Genomic DNA, 22,450 nt, shown 5'->3' on the forward strand with positions numbered 1-22,450 from the left:
AAACGGCTCCATCTATTTGGCCGCAACTAGATGTTTTTTTCTACTGTTGGTTGTGGAGATTTTGTGTTTTCTCTCGCATAGCTTTGTAGAGCTTTGCAACTCGCTGTTATAGCCGCGAGTCATAGTGATTCTGGGGCATTTCGTTTTGCATTTTCTTCCCTTACAGTTGTGAGTTGTTCTTCAAATCTGGGTTTTGTTTGTTAGGATGCCATGGCCGGCTACAGCTTGATGGTTAATATGTTGCCATGACTGGAGTTATTGCATTTTGTAGCTTGCATCTCTACTATCAGAGTCGCCATGATTGGAAAAAGAAGCAAGTGTGAATCTGACTTCCACACTTTTCTCTGCTATAACATGCTAGAGATATTTTTGCTCTTCTCTATGTTGTTGCTTGTTTTTTGCTTAGCTCGTATTTCCAGTTTTAAGAAAAAAACTGATATGCAGTCTCCTTGCTTGTCATGACTGCTACTAGTCTTTCTCTTCTCCATGTTTTTATAAAGATGCTGAAACGGGTGGTTGTATTTCATCAAAGGTTACTTAGAAACCCCAGCCGTATGCTATCAACATTCACTTTGATTTTTTGGAACTGATATATTACAGAGCTGTATTCATATCCATCCTATGCTGTCATGTGTGTATAAACTACAGCATATTTTAAAATATCAGAACAATAATGCATAGCCATAGCTGCCAAGTAGCCCTCATAACTCCATCTCTAAGGTCCTATTCTTTCCAGGTTTCGCTAGGCCCTACTTAATCAAATACACTTTGCTCCTGTTTCCTGATCTTTAATATCCGTAAGTCCCAAATGTACTCCAATACTCTTTCAAATTCCAATCTCTGTAGTGACTAATTCCCTCTTCTCGTCAAGCATGTCATTCATGTGTCTTCATCAATAGACTTTTGTTTCTTGAGAAATGAAAACAGACATCTCTGTTATGTAGGAACTCGGAAAAAAAAATAAAAAATTGCCATGACAAGTTCAAAAAATTTGCACACATATCTATTGTCTCTTGCATATGTTATACATTCTTTGCACTTTGTTCCTAAACAAAATATTAAAACAAAAGGTTTCAAAATAATAAAATTCTGTCCCTTTAATGCTTCTTGTGATTCAGCTTTGATACATTTTCTTCCTATTGCATAAAGCTGTTATGACTTCAATGAGTGACTGTCCCAGATATTCATCATTCATATTTATGTTCTTTGCACATGCATGCCCTTATGAATACATTTGTCAGATTTAAAACTTGATGTATTTCACTTTATCATACTACTGGTACTATTTTCAAATTTTGCTTTGTCGCTTTCTGTCCTTTTCCTGTAGCCTTTTTAATTCTCTAACTTTGAAAATCAAACCTTTCCATGAACTCTTGTTGTAGCTTTTCCTGGTAAATTCTGAAAACAAAAGGTTTCAAGTTACAATGACTTGTCCCTTTGATATTTCTGATTTTGAACACAAGCTGAAATAAATGCTTTCTCTGTCATAGAAGCAAAAGGTTTCATTGTTACATCCCTTTAATACTTCTTTTTGTAGTGACCATGCTGCACAAGAAGCAAACATGTTAGTAATAAAGCATTTGTCGTGATCATTTTTTCTTCTCTGCTGATGTATGTCTTTATTTTGCTGAGATGAGTAGCATGTTAGGAATGTGAATGTGAGGCAAGGTGAGGTGCTGGCATTGCTTACATCTATTGGATCTAACAACCTTTTTCTATGAATGCAGGGATCGAATGCATGGAAGGGAAGCACTTCAAGGCAGCGAATGGATGCAACCGGATGGATGTACCTCGACCAGTCATTACAGGCAATGACTGGTGCCCATGACTTTTCCTCTTTTTATACTCCTTTCATGTTATTCATTTTGGTAGAGTAGGAACATATATCAATAGATAGGGATTACTCTCATGGTCAAATGTGCAAGAGAAAGGCACTTTCAGCATCTTTATTTCACACTTGTAAATATCAATTGTACCATCATGGTGAATAATACAAAAACATTGTCTATTATTTCAATATGAATGAAAAATGCTTCTTTTTTGCAATTCTAAGTATGACTTGAAAGTGATAAACATGTATGCTTCACTCCATTTGCGTGTGTGGAAATTGAGTAACAGTTACTTTATGACTTAAAGTCACTTTTATATCAAAAGTAACTTAAGTGACTAAAAGAAGAAAATGGTTGTTTATCCCACATTGCCTAGTTGTTTGTGTTTTCCTTCATGTCGAAGTTATAAAAGCAATGAGCTTTCTTGGGATTGACACCATGAGAAATAATATTATCAAAAATGTCATTGGTTGCTTAAATGTGACTAGTTGCTTGAGGACGAAACCCCTTGAGGCAGTTGAGAAGTTGGACGTAGCCCTAGCATCTCATTGAAGACTACACTCATAACCAAGTGTGGAGTTTGTATGGTGATTCATTGTGGCTGTGGAACAACACTCAAAAGTAAGTTGGTCTAGCGAGCATACACTGGAGAGAATTTTCTGATATTATCTAGAGGCCGCAGGATCAATCAACAGGGTGTGGGTTAGAGGCCATTACTGGTATCAGCAGTAATAACATGGAGGTTGGAGGAGTCAATTATTCCACATTCCCACCAGAGAGAGAGTGGTAAAGAGGCTCGCCTTTCACGTAGGAAAGCTCTGATAGGTTGCGGGCAACATGCTAGGAGTTGTGGGTCAGATTGGCACTAGCAACAGCGTGGGAGCATTGGGGGTCTCAACCACAGGCCGTCAGGAGTTTGAACAAATCGGGCTGGCAAACAAGAACTCTACCCAAGCCATGGTTGCATGAATAGCCAGGCCATTCATGGCAACATCAAGTGTCATTGTTATTTTGCCTTGCATTTATTTATATAAAACGTCAAGACTATAGCTCAGACCAAGAATGCAAGTGTATGACATTTCCGAATGTTTGCTATCAAAAGCCCATTATGGAATGAAACTCCAGGTAATCGAACAGTTGGTTGAATTGCATTTTGAGAGTATAATGTAATTTCTAAGTTTCCTTTTGAGTATTCACGTTATTACATTGTTGTCTTTGCCATATTGTGGAAGAGTTAAAATGCTGGGGTAAAATTGTTGTCACCACTTCTTTCCATATATTAAGTTTGATTAGTTCATGCTATTGTTGTCCAGGTTTGATTTCTTACACTTCCACGTAGCTTTATTCTTCAAAGTCTCTCCGCAACATCAGGTATCATCCTTTGAATGAATACAATTAGGCCTTCCATGACCTCTCCATTAGGATCTAAATAAGAATCATTGAACTTGAAACGAGAGTAGAGGAAGTACCCTGCTTCACGAATGGGTTGGTAGAGCTAATCGCTTCACTTACTATTAGTAATTTCCCAAATGGGATCAAATTTGAGTCTAATTAATAATGAGAGACTTGAATCAAGACTAATTAAAAATTCAAATTTTGTAGTTACCTTCACAATCTCTACAGTGCTTTATGCAAAATGGCTAAAGACTGTGGTCGCAAAATCGTCTCCTTCAACCTTTTTGAATAAGGTGGGTCTAGCCATACTCGACTCACAAGCATTTGTTTTAGAGAAGCCAATCTACCAATAATGCTTTGTAATGTCAAGAAAATCGTTGCAAACCTTGTGACACTGGATCTCGCCAAATCTCTCCAATGAGTGCGTTCTCTTGTCAAATGTAGAACCCAAGGGTGATTGTAAATATATTTTTGTGATCTACCTTGCATCTTCCACAATTAGAGTCAATCAATCAAGTTTTCTTATGTCCTCCAAAAAAAGGTCAAGGACATGTGCTACACAAGGTGTCCAAAAAAGAGTGGGTGTCTTACTTGGAGGAATCTACCTCTTGCAACATATGTTGTTTCATTATCTGTGATAATTTGCACCATATTCTCTATTCCCACCTCCATGACAACGCTCTCCAACATTGATGTCAATGCTTGTGCATTTTTCACCTTATTGGAGGCATCAACCAATATTAAGAACATGATATTGTCATTGTAAACAACCAAAAAACTAACAATGGTCTCTAATTTTATCCCTTTATCCACCCATTAGAAAGAATGGTGCAACCAAATTTTTGCCACTCTTTTTTTGCTCCACTACTTTTTCCCTATCAACTACATTTGTGAGAAACCTACGAGAACAAAGTCAAATTAAGTATTACCACACAATTTTGATTAAATAAACGAGAAAAACAATTAAATTATAAAAATGAAATCAAGTGGACTATTTACTAATCTCCCACCCAAATCTTTGCGAGGAGCCTTGTACCCTATTTATGCAACTGTCGTTGTGGTCACCAAATTGAGTCAATAAGGACTTTTTACCACATTCAATGGGATGTGGTTGAAGTACCAAAAATCAGCGGAAGCAATGTTTGTTTTCTCATGTTCCTCCTTATTCCATCTAATGGCCTCTAATGATGGTTGTGCTCCAAGTGTGTTCTTGTGCACAAAATAATTGCCTATAGAATGCCCTTGATGGTGATGCAATAACAAGCACTCTACTAGAGAAAGCGACATTGACAAAAGAGGGGGTGCTCGTTTTGCAAATATGCGGGCCACGACGAGAGCCAACTATGCTTTGAATTGTCGCTTCTTCTTCAATGTCGATTGAATCACCTTGAGATTCAGCTACAACTGCCCTCGTAGCTAATCTTGCCCTCTCCTTTTGCAATTTTTCCTCTTCCCCAACTACAAGTATGGCATTAACAAATCTTTTTATCTCTTATGTGGTTTTATCACATTTCCTAGTATCATGCTTTTCAATGCCTACAAGGTGGTATTTGAGGCAGTGTATGTCTCCATGAATTTGAAGCAATTTCTCATATTTTATGAAAATGACTGTCTCATTCTCTGGTCCTTCGTAGACATACCTTCATGTCTTATTTCTAGCGCCTTTAGGGCAGGTGCCTATAAATCTAGACGGGCATCGTTCTAGTGGTCAATCATTCTCTCAATTTTCCATGCTAAATAAATGATTAACTGTTGAACTACACATTGAAAGTGAAGACACTAAATAGTTTAGTTAAACAATGAAGCAAACTATCTAAATTAGTTTCAATATTTTTAGACATCATTCAAAGTTTTTAAAAAACTACTAAGGTTTATTTTTTCAAAAAACTAGATATTCTTCAAAATATTAGTGAAAGATTCAACAAAACTTGTCAAGTGTTAAATCTTGTTGCAATGATTCAAAATCATTTTAAACTACTAAGGAATGATTTTCTATTCAACTAAATGCAACAAAAACTAAATAGAATGTTTAAAAATACAGAGAAACAAAATCAGAAAACCTACCTAGGAATGTGATTTATCTTGAAATCCCACTTGAAATCTGCTTGAATCCACTTCTAATTGATTGCAAACAGCTACCAAGGGCTTGGGAGCCTATTTTCTCCTCTCACAAACAAACACAAGCATAAAAAGTTTTTAAAATTACTCATACGGTATTGTTATTTGCTTTAATCGCAAAAGTACTTAGCTCAGACTCACCCAGTTTTCCTACAGCCGAATACTTAGACTAGCCGATTTTTCCTGTGGCCAAGTACTTAGCTAAGACTCACTAAGTTTTCCAAATAAACTCGATGAATGGAGCATGGCGAGCTAACTCGAAAAAACTCATCACCCAAAAATAGTCAGCGAGTTATTAAAAATCATCAAGTATTCGACAAGTCTTCTATCTATGTTTCAAATGAAGTATGACAAATTAGTAAAATACTAAAATTCCAAATACTAAACAGTAAAATATAAAGATTTAAGATTTCCATTTTTAAATTAAATAATCGAATAATAAAATTTGACAAATGAAACTATTAGACTGAAGATCTCTATTATATCAAAAAGTATCATAAAGATGACAACCATGAGTAGCATGATATCAAAGTAAGTACAAAATGTCAAAATTTAGTGAGGAGGCCTCTACTCATCTTAAAACTCCTCATCATTAACTACTAAACTCCTCATGATCAAGATCCGCCAAATTAACACCAAGCAGCCCAGCATTTGCCAATGTAGCACCCTCATCAATCTGTGTTGGCTCCTCTGGCTCTATATCCCATCATGTAGTTGAATTCTCTTGCACACGTCTTGCGATCAATGAGACACAAAGCACTACATATAGCCACAAGCTTCTTTGCTCTCCTATAGGTAAGTTTGTTCCTCTTAAGAGAATAAATGAAGCTATAAGAAGACCAATTCCTCTCAACAATTAAAGAAGTAGAAACTTAAGATATCAAACAAATGGCTAGAGTGGTAGTCTTTGATTTTTGTTTGTGACAATTCCACCACAAAATTGGATCCTCCTATGTCATACTTCCTATATCCATCTTAGCCACATCAATGTTACCCTTAAGAGTGGCAAATTTTGTCCACTCGATGCAAATCGTACTAATAGTATTAGGATCATACATCTTATCTATGAACCTAAAGAAGCTTGCCTTCACCTCATCATCCTAAATTGGTATAACTGTACCAATCCTAGCCTTGTACCACTTAGGACTCAATGCATAGGAAGCCATATGCAAGGGAATGTTGAGCTTGTCCCATCTATGCTAAATGATTGGCCAAATGTGCTCATTCGTAAGAATGCTAAAGTAGACTCCTTCACTTGCATAGCAGCCCTCATATGGTCAAGCATAGAAATGAGACACTCATAAACCTCTTCAAGGGTAGGTGCATCCCTATATCTATTGACCTAGCAAAATAGAGCAATGATAGAGACAAGAGTTTGCATCACTCTAAAATATCTCTCTTCACTATATCCTTCACCCACCTCCCCTAATTTGTCTTGGCCTCAAACCCCCGATTCTAATATATAGTCATATCCACAAGTTACAGTACTCTTGCAGCTCAATCATTCTCTGCAAGAGAAAGAAGTAGGATGCATATTTGGTCTCCGTAGGTTTCAAGAACTCGTCCAAGAAGCTCCTGACAAGTGCATATGAAGTGTGGTATTTATAGATAAGCATCTAAAAATTTCTCGCATCGCTTACCATAGCTCTAATCCACTCAATCTTCCTCGTGTCCTTAAGTGCATCATTCATAGCATGCACACAACATGGAGTCTATCAAATATGTCTATAAGCTGCCTCAATAAGTTTCCCTGCAACTCTGTACACGTGTTGCATCTGTCACTACTTGAACCACATTTTGTGGTCCTACCTCCTCAATAGCCTCTCTAAGAAGCTCAAACTAAAAATCAGCCATCTTTGTGATCCATTATATAATCAACTACTCTAATAATATATGGCCCCTCTAGACATGTAACCATGATGTTGATGAGTGAATGATGTCTAATGTTCGTCTACACTCAACAACATGCCTCCATCTTCTCCATCAAAATGTTGATCTTGGTATAGTTCTCCAAGATTGTGGTCTTTAATTTACTCTCACCTAGTGAGACATATGATTCTAGTGTTTATAGATAAACATCTGCACATTTCACGGATCGCAAACCTACGCCTCTAATACACTCAATCTTGTTTACCGTACAAGGTAAGAATACTTAACGCATGTAGTATAGCACGATATAACATGGAAAAAATATTTTATTCATATATACAATATGCACTCAATGCTTACAATCCAAATACAATGATTACAACGATGATCCAAAGTCCATTTCGGATGGTGTACATATACCTTCCCGAAGGGTTGGCTCAACCGTCACGCGCCCGTTTGGATACAATTCTACTCGTTGGCTACAATATAGATTTTACCGACATCGTCCCCCCAAAAAGTAAAGTCGTCTCCGGATGACAATTACAAAATATCCGAGACAGATTAACAAAATAGAATACACTAACTGTGACTAACTATAACAAGATAAATCTTTTTCCATCACATCACATTCACATTTCTCCCGTGCCTGCACCAAACTAGTTTCCAAAACACGTTGCATTTGTAGCCTTTGTTAACACAATACTGTCTCCTTAGCCAAGCTAACCTTGATAGCCACCTGTGTCGCTTTCTCTACTTCGAACTCCTGGGTACACTAAGCCAAGTGTCGCTCTACTACCTCCAACTAGATGATTAGCTCCTCCCGAGCTCTCTATGCATCCGCCAAGACAACCTCACATCCAACACCTACTCCAAGTGCCTCAAAGCATATCACCCCCCTTGAAAGGCTTGCTCCAATGCCCTTTCCACCTCCTCGCTTACAGCAGCTCCAGGTCTCATCAACTGGTCCAACTTCCCACAACTAATAACTGAACTGACTATAGATCTAGGAGGCATCGCCCCCAATGGGGTCTCATGAGGTCCTAGGGCAGAGCCCCAGGCACGCTCCTTGTCGTGATACAGAGCTGGGTCGAGGGGCAGCACCCCAACTGCCAAGACCAAATTAGCACCCTCAAACCCACACAAAAGTCCATGGAACACACCATTTCTGTGATTTTCTTCCGATCCCACAGTCTTTTTGCCAACCGCTTATGTTTTCTTCATTACCTTTTTATGTCTGTCCCTCTGGTACCATACGTTTTCCATTCTCAACTATTTTGATTTGTCGTTTTTTTTTTAAACCTCTTATCACCCTTCTTCTGTGTCGACCCTTGTATCAACTTATGTCGTACGGCCGTGCAATGATGTTTTATAATTTCTCCATACCTTGTCTGTACCCTCTTCTCATTTCGAAGGCCGTATAGTATTGTCTTGCTAAGTGTTCTGCCTCACCTATAGTGGTGACTGTACAACCACCTATAACTCTTGTATGAGCCGTACGATGGACTTGGCTTGCATGCTTCTAATTTCTATCTTCGTACGGCCGTATGGAATCACTCTTGATATTCTACTATTGTCCGTATGGTGACCAATTTCTTCTTTATGAATGTCGTACGGTGACCAAATACTACGTTATAGCTGTACGGCAATTGTCTTTGCTTTCAACTTGTCGTATGGTACTTCCTTCCCTACTACCGTACAATGATTTCCTAACCATACGGCAAGACTTTTTGTGTTTCTTCGTACTTTCCCCCTCCAGGTATGCCCGTATGGCCGTACGGTGTCTTCCAAGTGTTTATTGTTCAAATTACTCTCTGTTGAGCATCGATTGCAAGGCCGTACAGCCCAATTCACTGGCTGGTACAGTGTTTCATTCCTCTCCTTCTTGCTTGTCATATGGAATTGACTTTCCTCCAAATACTACTCTCATGTATCGTACAAAAATTTGTTCAGTAATTTACCTCCTGGTAGGCCATACGGCTTCCTTTTGCAATGACCGTACCCCCTTCTATTCTCCTCCACACATGGTCATACGACGGTTGCTTTTCAAGATCTCCAAGGTCCTACGGTCCTTTTCCCTTTGCTGGCAATGATTGCTTCCGTACACGTTTAACAACTTCCTTTTGCCATACGGTCGTACAACTAAGCCTCTTCCCTACACACGGTCATATGGCTAAGCCTCTCCTTTTGCTTGTCTTCTTGCCATACAAAAGGCCATACGGTATTAGGGTATCTTTTGCAATGTACTTCAATGTGTCTTCTCTCGTCATCCACTGTGCTCCGAGTGTCGTATAGTACTATTCTCTTGTCTACGTTCTCAGCTGGTCCTACAATACCTCTTCACAATCTTAATTGTTCGTACGATGAGCTTATATGCCTTCTATGCTTTAAAAGTTCTCAAGACCGTACGCTCGAAGTCCATATTTCCTCATTACACATTAATATTTATCTCTTTTCTTCAGCTTACTTCTAAAAAATTTAATATTTTATTTTACATATATACACCAATATTTATTATTTTTAGACTGTCTCTCAGTTGCTTGTCCACGGGGGTGAGTTATTTCTTTCATGATACACTTCCAGCTTCGATCCATTCACTACATCGGCTACTTCCTTCCTATCAAACGTCCATAATTTTATTGCTCTGTTATCAACCACTTCACGGATTTTATATGACTCGACCCACTTTATTTTGAATTTGCCTAGTCGGATCTCGTTGAGCCCATTATACTTCAGCACTAGTTGTCCCGATTGAAATCTGTTCAACTTGAAGTGCTTGTTGTGCCATGCCTTATGCCTGTTCTGTATAACCTTCATCACCCATTGTGCCTGCAATCATCGCTCATCAAGTTTATTTAAATTATACCATCCCTCCCTCAGACTTTCCATATCTCCAAGCTTGTTTTCGATCGCAATCCTCCAACTTGGTACCATGAATTTCGTCAGCTACCACTCCTTGCCGTCAATAACTATATTCTTGATTCTAGAACCTTCACTCTGTACAGCTGCAATTTTTATTAAGCCCTTCCTCTTTGTTTCTTGTGCAGACCGTATGATGTGTTTTCCTTGCTGCCGGCTCCTTTCTAGTAAATCCGTCGTGCAGTGTAACCCTTTCTTTCCGCGCGGTCCGTTCACCATGTACCGTACCATGGAATCTTTCCTTTTGCTAGGTTCGTACGGTATGATCTTCCCTTCAACTTCAGTCGTAACTGCCTTCCTTCTTCTGCTTCTCTGTATTCTTTCGAACATTCATTTTCCTCTCCTTTCTCACCTTTGTCAACCCTTAACATATTACAACTTGGAAAGAGCTTGTAATCCTCCATCTACTAGTGGAATAGGCTATTCACCGAGTCTAGGTCGTCATCATTTGACCCTCCTAATCTCAATACCCCTTCTTCATTTGGTTCCATTCTCTTTTTTCCTTCGTCATCACTCTCGCCTTCTAAGTGTGACAATGCTACCTCCTCCCCCACCATTTGTGTGTGCAGGTCAATTATGAATCTTCTGCCTTCACGTTCCATGCATAGGGTGTTTCGTTTCCAGTCATATTTTACTTTCGCTTACACCAACCAACCTCGTCCAAGGATAGTGTCATACCCTCTTCTTTTCAATGGAATGACCATAAAATCTAGTAAAAATGGTCGTGTCCTAATCGTTATCGGCTATGCCATCAAAGTTCTCAATGGTTTTATCCCATGCTGATCTGTCGTGAGTAACTAAAAACTAGGTGGCCACAACGTGGGTTGTCCTAACTTCTTCCATATGTCTTTCGATAACACGTTTACACCTGACCCTCCATCCACAATTGTGTCTATCAATACAATGCCCAAAATGCCCATTTCCACTACTATCGGATGCCTTCCTATCATAAGTGCCAGTAGCATCGGGTCTGTTGCTGTTGTTTCACTACTGTCCTTTCCTATTTCCTCTGTCACTTTCAAAGGCGGTGTCATATTCATAATAGCTGTTCGCAACTATGGCATAGTGAGAAGGTCATTTAATTTAATAGGAACTTCTGTTTGCATTCTCTGCCTTATCATGTTTTGTTTTGCTAAGTTCCTTTTCGAAGTTTCGGCAGTGTCTTTTACTTGTGATTTCCCTATTTTCATCTGCCTTTCTAGCTTTGTTCATGCTTTTTGTAACCTCTCCTTCTCTTCTTTTACATCAAGGTATTTTGCTTTCTTCACCTACTCACGTGTGACCGCCAGTACCTTTTCATCACATGTTTCAATGCTTAATAGGTTTACCCCTTGCTTTGGGCATTTTGAATCTTCGTGGTCCCCTGGACCACACCATTTGCATAGTAGTTGTGGTGTCTCCTTCGTAGTACAGTCTCTAGCGAAGTGGCCCCAATGATTGCACATGCGGCACTGTATCATTGGCCATCCACTCACATCGTACTGTATTCGACTCTAGCCTCCATTGTTGTTATTGTTGTTATTGTCACCCCTTCCGCATCTATTATTGTTGCGATATCCTCCCGAAGTTGCATCGTTATTTGTGTTATTTCCGGTGGACACTTCCTGCGTTAGTAACACCTACTGTTGTCCTTTTGATTTCATGTTAAACAGGCACTCCTTTAGGGAATGTCCCGCAACCTGGCAAATGTCAGAAAACTGTTTCTTCGGACATGAGTCATTTGTATAGCCATCCTCTTTACAGTTTGTGCACTACAGTTCTCCCTTCACTATGTCCGGATTCTTTTTCAAATTCTTAAATTCTTTCATCATTCGGAGCATATCTTTCTGTAATGCTCGAACCTTCCTGTTTGATTCCTCATCACTATTGCTACTTTCAAATGATGAATCATCTGAATTCGACGATTTATGCTTTTTCTTCTTACTTGTCTTTTGTTCACTTTCTAGATCCATCGCACGATTATATGCATTGGCGTACGATGCGGGTGGTACAATCTTCATCTTCTTTTTCAAAGCCGGTCGTAGCCCCACCACAAACCATCGTTTCTTCAAACTGTCCGCTGGTTGACTTTCCATCTTCCCAACCAACTCTTTCAGTTGTTTGGCATAGGCCCGAATTATTTCATTCTTTCCTTGCTTGGTGCTATATATTTTCGCTACTATTTCATTATTGTTCCATAGCAATCGGAACTCTGCTAAGAACTCTTTTCTAACATTCGCCCATGCAGTCAATTTCTGAGGGTTAGCATTGGCAAACCAATCAATTGCCACACCCCATAGGGTCGTTGGGAACTGCCGAACCCAATCATCTTCGTCTATTACACCATTCGCTATCCATATTGTTTCACACGTCTTACATTGTTTGATCGGATTTGTCGTTCCATCACCATTAAACTTAGGTAATTTCTCCTTGGGTCCTGCCATCACTACTTTCTTTTGATTCTGAGGTACCTGCTGTGTACCCGCACTGTTTTGCACACCCACACTGTTCTGCACACTGCGCTATTTTGTACAACACCTATGCTATTCTGCACACCCGCGTTGTTCTACACACCCGCGTTGTTCTGTAAAACCACGTTGCTTCGAACAACCGTCCTACTTCCGACAACCACGTTACTTGGTGAGAAAAGATCTTACTCAAGCTAAGTTGTTCGATTCTCTCCCTGTATCCTTTCGTCAGGCGTATCGGGAACGAAGAGTTCACTCCATGCTCGTGTTTCGTTGGGTGTATCAGGAACGAAAAGTTCACTCCACGCTCGTGCTCCCTTGGCACTTCAAGTCATGCAAGTTGCTTCCCTTCCATTTAGATGCTCTATCTTCAGCGTATACAGATTAAGGAACTCCTCCCTTGTTTCTTCCACCAAATTCAGTCACTCTCGAGTCTCTTCCAACAATTCTTCAGTACTCCTCAACTTGCTAGGTGAATGCACTCCCTTCATCTATGCCCCTTCACCCCCTCGGTGTCCATTAGTAATCTGCTAAAGCTTCTGTCTACGCTCCGCCTATTGTGTTAAAATTAAAACTTCTTGTGTTGTACGTATTTCATCCTTGTCTTTTACCTTGTTCCTATCCTTGTTAAGCAAATTCGGCATAAATCTTCATAACATTTCCTTTCCTTTGTTCCAAGTTTGTCTGGCAATGGCGCCAAATGTTTACTGTACATGGTAAGAATACTTAACGCATGTAGTATAGCACAATACAACACAAAACAGATATTTTATTCATATATGCAATATGCACTCAATGCTTACAATCAGAATACAATGATTACAATGATGATCCAAAGTCCATTTTGGACGGTGTACATATACCTTCCCGAAGGGGTGACTCAACCGTCACATGCCCGTTTGGATACAATTCTACCCATCGGCTACAATATAGATTTTACCGACAACAAATCTTCCTTGTGTCCTTGAGTGCATCGTTCATGGAATGTAGACAACATGGAGTCCATCAAATATGTCTATAAGTTGCCTCAATAAGTTTCCCTACAACTTTGTAGAAGTGTTGCATCTATCACTAATTGGACCACATTTTGTGGCTCAACCACCTCAATAGCCTCCCTAAGAACAGCAAATTAAAAATCACAATCTTTGCTATCCCCTATACACTAAACTACCCTAATAATGAGATATCGTCAATTTTTGAATCGAACTTTAATAAAGAGATCGAACTACATGAAATGGGATGTTGACAAAAAACTTGCCAATCACATCATCTATCTCATCCTTTAATTGTGCATTGAACAATTCAGTTATGGGGTTACTTTGCAACTTGTGTTTCCCCTTGTGATCAGACCACAACACTCTAAGTGGACAAAGGTCCTAACACAACTCCTATTCTCGTTTACAACATATGACTAGAAGCATGTGGTTGGCTCTCTTGAATTTGTGTCCTACGAGACAAAGTAGTAGGCATTGCAATTGCAGTGTCATCAAGAACACCCCAAATCTTGTTGATCTCAATTCTACACTTGATAGTTGCAGCTTGTTCCAAAAAAGCACACCAATCCACACCATTTCCTCAAATAAAAAGGATGCATGCATTAACTCTAGTAATGCTGCCAAAACATTTTACACTACACATATTGCATCTTCATTTCCTTGCGCCACCCCTTGTCCCCGATGTGCCTAGTATTTTTGTTGCAGGTTGATTGAGAGGAGATTTGGGATCAAATGACCCTTAGCAAACTCTACCAATATTTTGGAGAGGCAATCTATAGTAGCTGGTGCACTTGCAATGAAACTAGTTTGGGCTTCAGAATCAACCCAGTGGTAACTCCCTTGGCCTTGGGTTCATACTCTGATTCATTTCCACTATGAGAATGAATTTATATCTCATCCTCACTCATGTCATCAGAGCTCATTGTGACATTGCATTTCACAAACTAAATTCAGTAAGCACCTAGTTTCAACCTAGTTTAACAAATTTGAAAACAAAATTTAAAATTTGATGTTGAATCTTGATTGAAAAATGAAGAATGATTTCAATTTTACATTGAAATGAATATATGAATATGCATTTGCAGCCATTCAAATGATTCCAATGTTCTGTTGAATGAATGTTACATTGAAATGAATGTATGAATATGCATTTGCAGCCATACGTTGAAAAGATGAATGTATTGGCTGCAAATGTATATTCATACATTCATTTCAAATTTTCAACATAACATTGTAATAATTCTTCATTTTGCCCTCAGGATTCAACATCAAATCTGATTTTCAAAACGGAACAAAAAAAATACCACCAAAAAAAATGATTCTCCGTTGGTGACCACAGTGAGACTATCTAGTTAGCTAATTTCATAGTTGATTATGCTGACATCTATATCAGTCCCTTGAATGTGGTCGATAAGATTCATACTAGGGATAAATTGAGGGGAAATAACAATATTTATGTTCTATTGTTGAGAAGTTTTTTCTTTCCACTGTCCAGGATCAAATCCAGGAGTGGGATTGCAGATATGGAATTCACTGAGATGCCTTGACAGGATATGTTTCATAGTATAGATTTCAGCCCTGGCAACAACTCGAACGTAAGCTCCAAATTTTGATAATGCATCTGTTGATTAGGGATAGCCATATATTTATATGTTTTTGTCATTTTATAGCATAGTAACACGGGGACGCGTCCCCCCCCTTTTTGCCCGACGTCTCGGAGACTTCAACGCACCGGAGACTTGGGGACTCCGTCTCCCCGTCCCCAGCGGTGCCACTAGATTCCACCACCTCCACCGAGGATGGGGGACATCCTGCTATTCACTATTTGCAAATTCAACTATTTATGTTTAATGTTCGATGTTCCAATTCAATGCAATGTTTCAAGTATTCACTCTTTTACATCTTTACATCCTATATTGCAATACATATTTTCATAACTAACATTTTTAAATACCATATGCATAGATATATACACCCCTCTTGTCCCTTGCCGCCGTTCCCCCACCGTCCCCCCCGCCGTCCCCAAATTAAGGTCCCTCTGTCGCCCCGTCCCGGAAACTTGTCCCCCCGTTTCACCGTCCCCCCGTCCCCCAGGGTGGTGTAACTATGTTTTATAGTCAACACTTGCAGCCTTTGGGCATTTTGTTGTGAGTATTATATTTAATGAATGCACATTGATGCTGAAAGCATTAAAATTTTGTTAATTTGTTTGTCAATTCACGTAAATCTAATGTTATGTATTAAGCTTCTATAATGCTTCTGATGAATGTTTTTTCAATGCTATGATATGATATTTGAAATTTCTTTATATATATAAAATAAAAAATAAAAACCTTTTTTAAGTCTCCCCTGTCAACCCTAAAAAATAGCAACAAAAAACAATTCCATACTAGACCATCATCCCCGTCTTAGAAAGCTCGGGGAGGCATAACAGGGAGAGTAAACACCAATCACATTTGTATGTGCTCTTCAATTACACAATACAATATGATGTTGATCTGAGTAGTATCCACGGTCTTCTATTTCTTAAGATGTCTTTTAGACAATGTATATACAAATGACACCTTCTTGTCATTTTTAGCACCAAATAAAAATTATATGATCTTTATAGACCAAAGTGTTACCAATGCAATCATATGTGTCTTGCATTCATATCAAGTATTGCAGTTGCACCCCTTTAATATTGTTGCAACCATGACAAGGTAATAATAAATAGTAAATACATACATTCATTATGTTAAATGTTTACTTGTTATCTGTCAATAATCAAATAAAGAGGCTTTACATGAAAATTCTTTATTGATAAAATTTATTTCCCACTTTGCATAAGTAATAAAGCTTATGCAAAAGGGTGATAACCACTACTGGACAACACCCACGTGTTAAGCTGATAACACTGCTTCTACAAGCTTTTTTAGTGGGCATCTAACACATTACCTCAACTCCCCTCCCAAACTAGTTGAAATGTTAAAGCCCATTTGATAGACATCGCCACACATTGTTTTCCAATTATTTTAAAATATTAATACAAACAAAAGCTTAAGGCAGAAAGAATTAATATAATCCAGCAACTATCCTACAACCCTATTACTTCAGAATCGACCCGCGATTGAATCAGGACAAAACAACTCCCCAAGTCCAGATTCTTACCAAATACATAAATCATATGAAATGAAATCATCATGCTAATTTATTATAGACAGCAAGGAAAATAAAAGAGATACAGAAAGATTATCCGCTCATTTAAAGAGATACATCATACAATATCCTCATCTTGTAAACCTAGATCATGAGAGAACCTTTACCCATGTGACGAGATTTCATGCCTTAGCAGGTGGATCTCTAAATTTCTATCTTTACTGAAAACACTTTTATCAATGACTTAATTGATAATCAAAGAGAATTCCCTGATTTGCTTAAAGTGATGAAAACCCTTTCATGTAAGCAAGCATGAATTTCTTTGAAGCAAAATATTAAATTATTAGGAGATAATGTGTTTAAAATTTGCATAAATAAATTCAATTATTTTAGAAATTCAAATAATGGAAAGTAAGCTCACTGGATTTAAAAAGTGAAGGAACTGCTTTGGCTTACAGAGACATGGACAACTAAAATTCTAATCGACCCTAATCAATCACCAATATTACTTCTTAATGTGTACAAATCACAGAAGCAGTTGATTCAGGTTACAGTATCAAACTATTAGTAAGTTTTTAGAGTCTTTGTCCATTCATGCAATTTAGTGTAATATGCACTGTACTAGTAAGTTCTATAACTATAACTTGAGTCTCTAGAGATACTGATCTGTAAGCAAGAACTATACAGTCCATAACAACCTAAATATACCTTCCCTTCAGGTTATTTCAGGTAACCTAAATCAGAACCTTGCACCATATTATGTTCTACCTTCATATCAATTAAATTTACAAGGGGCACTTATGGTAACAATGTCATTAAAGAAACTACTCAGATTTCTCAATTACATTCTCTAAATAAATCACCAGGATCCCATCATGATACTATATGACCCCCCTGTCATATTACTCATTTGTGAGAGTTTTCCAGTTTGCCTCCACATTCATATCAACCAGAGAAATGCTTTCGTCTGATGGCACATACATCACAAACTTTGGCATCGGGATTCAAGGCCAGAATTATGGAAGTTGACATCAAAGGAACCTCGTGTATGAACTTCCAAGATGATAAAGAAACACTTGCTATAAAGCACTGCATCCAGACAACTGTTTGCTGTCCCAGATAATCATTAAATCGTCATCTTCTCCATTCAAATCAGCTACAGAAGTGGTCACTTTTGGCAGCGCCCTTGTGTCCTTGGCAATAGATTTATGTCCATTTACAGAAGGTTCATGGTGCAACAATTCTTTCATAGGACACATTAACTTATCACAGGTTTGGGCTAGTCTTCGGCTACGCCTACAGCCTGCTATCCTCTCTGAAAAGGCTTGTGTGCATTTTGACTTAATAAATTTAGAATAATTGTCTACATTGCTAGTACTCTCTTTCTTCGCTTGCATGACTCCTTGATTTGCATTTTTCCCCTGTTCAGGCCCAGATGCTTTTCCTGACAAATCGGTGCCAAGATCTTCTTTCAAGAATTTGATTTTCTTAGAGTGGTTTCTAGGTATTGAATTTCTATCATTTGTTTTCTTCACTTGTTCAGCATCTTTTCCAGCAGGTTCCACTGTCTTTGCTGACATATCGATGGCAAGAAATTTCTTAGAGTGACTTGTAGGCAATCTGCTATTAATCATAATTTTACCATACATCCTCTTGTATGGAGTAATCTTCTTGATAATCCGGAAAATATGGACTCTAAGCTGGATTCTGTTTATACTACGGCCTACGCGCTCAAAGATGCAAACATCTCCTTCCTCGAGATTATTGGCTTTTGAAAAATGTCTCCACCCCCCACACAGGTTAGCCCTAAAACCATTCCACAAGTATCGCACTTTCCATTCCTTATTGTTAGGATCCACAAAAGTCATCTCAATTTTTTTTCTCGGTAATTTGAGAATGCGGATACATTGCTGTGGCATAGCCTGCACGCCCAAACCATCACAAACCACATTACAGTGACCTGTTAAATCTTACCAGCAAATATACAGATACCCCAACCATCCCACAAACTACATTGCATCCACATATAAAACTCCCTAAAGCCGTCCTTCCGGGCTCATGCAGAAAAAACTAAAGAATGTAATCGAGAGAAAGCTGCTTGAATATCACCACGCACAAAATCAATGTCCTTGGTACATAAACATAGAGATGGAGAAGGATCTTACCACCCAGAATCCGTGGTACACATGAGATGGCTTTAGAAGCATTGAAGAAAAGGGTTTATCTGACTTGAAAGAATTAGCATCCTGAAGGGCCTTCTTCCGTTCTGCTTCGGTTACAGGACGTCTGCGAGAAATGTAATAAGTTCCACGATAACTTCTATTTCCAGTCTCTACCTCTGTAAAGGTTTTCTGTAACTTGCGCTTCTCTCCATCAAAAGAAGTGTGGCGATACATAGGACTCCTGGGAGAGGGACCTACATTGAAACTGAAACTACTGAAACTCGCACTCTAACTAAAATTTTAAACATGAGGAAAAATTTTTCTATTGTCTGATGTGAAAGCGAGTCACAGATTTCCATCATTTAGAAAGAACAATACTTACCATGAGACGACGAAGAGTGTTTAGGTATTTTCCCTTGTTTTTCAGCCACTTCATTATTATCTTCTTCATCAGAAACCAAATCAATTAGCAACTGACTGTTCCAGGGTTGGGCAAAATTTCTCCCAGCAGCAGTCTCTATGGAATTACATTTCTTTTGTAAATCGTAATGGATCTCCTCAGCTTCACAAACAGTCATGCTTTTCTCACAACCAGTTTTCCCAAATATCCAAACCTTAAACTTCGACCTGCTGATATACTTAAACACCAAAAAATCTCCCAACTCTAGTCTCTGATCATGTACAAAGTTCTCCCAGCCCTGTCCAAACTCTAATCCCGTGCTTGTACCATGTAACTTTACGACCCACTCATGCCCACTTGGTACATGGAGAACTGTACTCACATCAGTCTCGTGTATAAGCTTTGGAACAAAAGCAGGAGGAATACTCTGCAGCCAAGTAAACCATAATAACAAATAAGAATTCAACAATAGGTGAAACAAAATAATGTGAGGACGGTGCACGGATTCCACATTGGTGTTACCAGTTTTTCAGAAAAATCCCCCAACAACACTTTGAAGAAATATGGACACCCAGCAGAACTCGTTTCGTCTTTGAATTTTTGTTTGGCTTGAAATCTACCGGCTGATGACCGTTTCTTGCAATCTTGATTTCCGTCCTTCATGGCGAATCCAACAACAGTTTTGTACACAGCTAAACACAATCACCGTTTGAAGATTGGGCAAAGATAGTGACTGAAGATAAATGGACATAGAAAGTATCGAGGGTTGTCGGGGTATGAGTAAATAAAGAAAGAATTCTTCTTGCTCCAGTTTTGGCGGCGCTGGTCCGTAATGATCGCCGTTTTCCAAGCAAATGTACGATTGCTCCATTAGCATAACGTTCTGTAAAGTTAATCCAATTCAGGTAGACAGTTTCTGTATTTTCCTGTAAAATAAATCCAATTTAGGTATAACGGTTCTGTAAATTGGTATTTTTCGAGGGGATTATACATTCGGACAATTTAAAAGCGTTCAGTAATAGTTATCAGACACATTTACAGAGTACGTGGAAGATGGGAAACGGTGATGTTCCAGTAGGCATCATCAACTTTGTCTATTACGAGGAATAAAGGGAAATAAACATTCCTTCCGGTTAAGATCAATAATTTAGGTACACTAATCATAGTTGATGGATTTAATAGAATAAACTTTGGGAGAGCATGACACTTTGAATAACTTTGCAGGTAGAGTTTCTATTGTTCGACCATCTTAAATATCACACATGGAGGAAAAAATTTAACTTGGAAAAATAAATAAATTTTGACTATTTAATAGTTTTAATTTAGGAATCAAGTCTTACTGCGTGATGTTTAAATCATTTGTCATTGCATCATTGAGTGTCCATCTCGCCTTCATGCATTATATGAACTTATACTTGCTCGATTAAGGCAGGTGTGTTTTATAGATTGTAAATTATCTCTAGGGGAAGGATCTAATAGTTGTGTATCTTGACTTTGTCTATCTCTAGATCTTAAATAGTATGTTATTGGACCCCCTTACTAGGTCATTTCCCCTAATGGGGCATACTACAAATAATTCTCAAGTTGAAATGGTGTCTAATTCCTTTTGTGACACATGGTGGTGGCAAAGAAGGATATTCTAGCTAGAGCAAAGTTCATCCTTCTATGCCAAGAACATTTCACAAATGCAACCAACAATAAAGGAGGAAGAGGTAAGTATTGTATTTTGTCCCTCATTGTCAAATTGATCTCTAGATAGTCTTAGCGATATTAGATGAAAAGAATAGGTTAAAAGAGGTTGTTATGTTTCTAGTAGTTCTACTTGTGAATAAGATTCCTTCCTAATATTACTTGAATAACCAGTTGCAAAATACTTGGAGCAAGAAGTTAAAGTTTCAAAAAAGGCATGCTCGTCAATTTTTCAATAACCCTCAAAATGAAAAGGAGTTAGTTAAAAAACAATATTTGTCTATTGGGTCGAGTTGATCTAGGGCTCTTGGTTGGTCCCTTGACGCCAATTATGATGAAATTTTAACTTTATCCTGTCTTAGATGGGTCACTATTAGAAGAATTTATCCCTTCTTATGGAACTTTATCCCTAGTTTTCTTGAGAATCTAGGGAATGTGCTTAGAGTGGAGGAGTTCCCATCTCTTTTGTCGCACTTGAATGTCAAGTTGTTGGTTTCTATTAACCCTAGGTCTGACCTTCCACAACACTTGAGAATTGAATTGGAAGAAGGTCTAGTGGAATTTAAAAAATAATACTAGCCTTTTGGGTCGGGTCATTCTAGGGCTCTTTATTAATCTCTTAATGCCAATCATGATGACAATTTGGCTTTAGCTTATCCTAGATGGGTCACTGTGAGAAATATTACTCTTTTCTTATGGAAATCCATCCCTAAATTGCTTAAGAATTTAGGGAATGTGCTTAAAATGGAGGAATCCCCATCTCTCTTATTGCACTTGGATGTCATGTTGTTGATTTCTATTAATACTTAGCTTGACCTTTTAGAAAACTTGAGAATTGAATTGGAAGGTGGTCTAGTGGTATTTCCCCCGTTGAATCCTTAGAGTATTAATGCATGGTTTTTAGTGAAGGAAAGAAGGGTACATTAGAAAATATTGCCCTTTGTTGATGACTTGTGAGATGTATGTTAATTATGTTGGCAAGAGCAAGCTCGATATTGTTCCCTCTAATAGTATTGACCTAGCTCAACCCCCACCCACTTCTTCTGGACTTGAGGCTCCCTAAACCTCTCTTAGAGCCCCTTTTGTTAGTAATGTTCCACCCCTGCTCCTTCTCCAGCTTCTCATGTGTCCCCCTCCCCGAAGTGCACTCATCCCTCATCGTTTAACTCTACTTCTCATGCCTAGGCTAGGGGTGCTCCCTTTATTTCTTTCCCCCCTCATAAGATCCCCATGAATAGTAAGCCCAATGCACAACAACTTGTCATTGAAACTTACCCATATTGCTTTAGTTAGAAAGAGGATTAAGAGATAGATGTATTTTGGGGTTCAAAATAAAGATGGGATCATGAGCACATGATACACACCTAAATAAATAGGCTTAGAATCAATCCTCTTTCAAGGACCTAATTGGATCCTTAGAGGAAGAGGATGTTATCCTTAGTAGTGGCTTAGAGGCTCCTAGTATTGGGATAGGAGAGTGGTCCTTACTACC

The 22,450-nt window shown here is 38.5% G+C and overlaps 1 protein-coding gene across 3 annotated transcripts in view; it reads right to left on the bottom strand.

Annotated features, from left to right (window-relative positions):
- LOC149549956 (GDSL esterase/lipase At5g45910-like) overlaps positions 1-20,313 on the bottom strand; it is a 245,468-nt gene extending 225,155 nt beyond the window's left edge. Inside the window, exons 1-4 of one of the 3 annotated variants that reach the window (XM_089793158.1) lie at positions 19,792-20,313; positions 19,252-19,696; positions 18,873-19,123; positions 17,272-18,629 (exon numbers count right to left, since the gene is read on the bottom strand). In XM_089793158.1, the coding sequence (XP_089649284.1) occupies positions 17,787-18,629; positions 18,873-19,123; positions 19,252-19,696; positions 19,792-19,932 (1,680 nt within the window). In that variant the 5' untranslated portion in view covers positions 19,933-20,313 and the 3' untranslated portion in view covers positions 17,272-17,786. Of the gene's footprint in view, positions 1-17,271; positions 18,630-18,872; positions 19,124-19,251; positions 19,697-19,791 lie in introns of those variants that run through there. The other 2 variants (XM_089793156.1, XM_089793157.1) reach the window with 2 other exon arrangements.
- Positions 20,314-22,450: the final 2,137 nt, after the last annotated feature.

Source organism: Cupressus sempervirens, chromosome 7 (assembly GCF_028749045.1).
Source record: "Cupressus sempervirens isolate cs-2001-9-10 chromosome 7, ASM2874904v1, whole genome shotgun sequence".
Classification (NCBI taxonomy): Eukaryota; Viridiplantae; Streptophyta; class Pinopsida; order Cupressales; family Cupressaceae; genus Cupressus; species Cupressus sempervirens.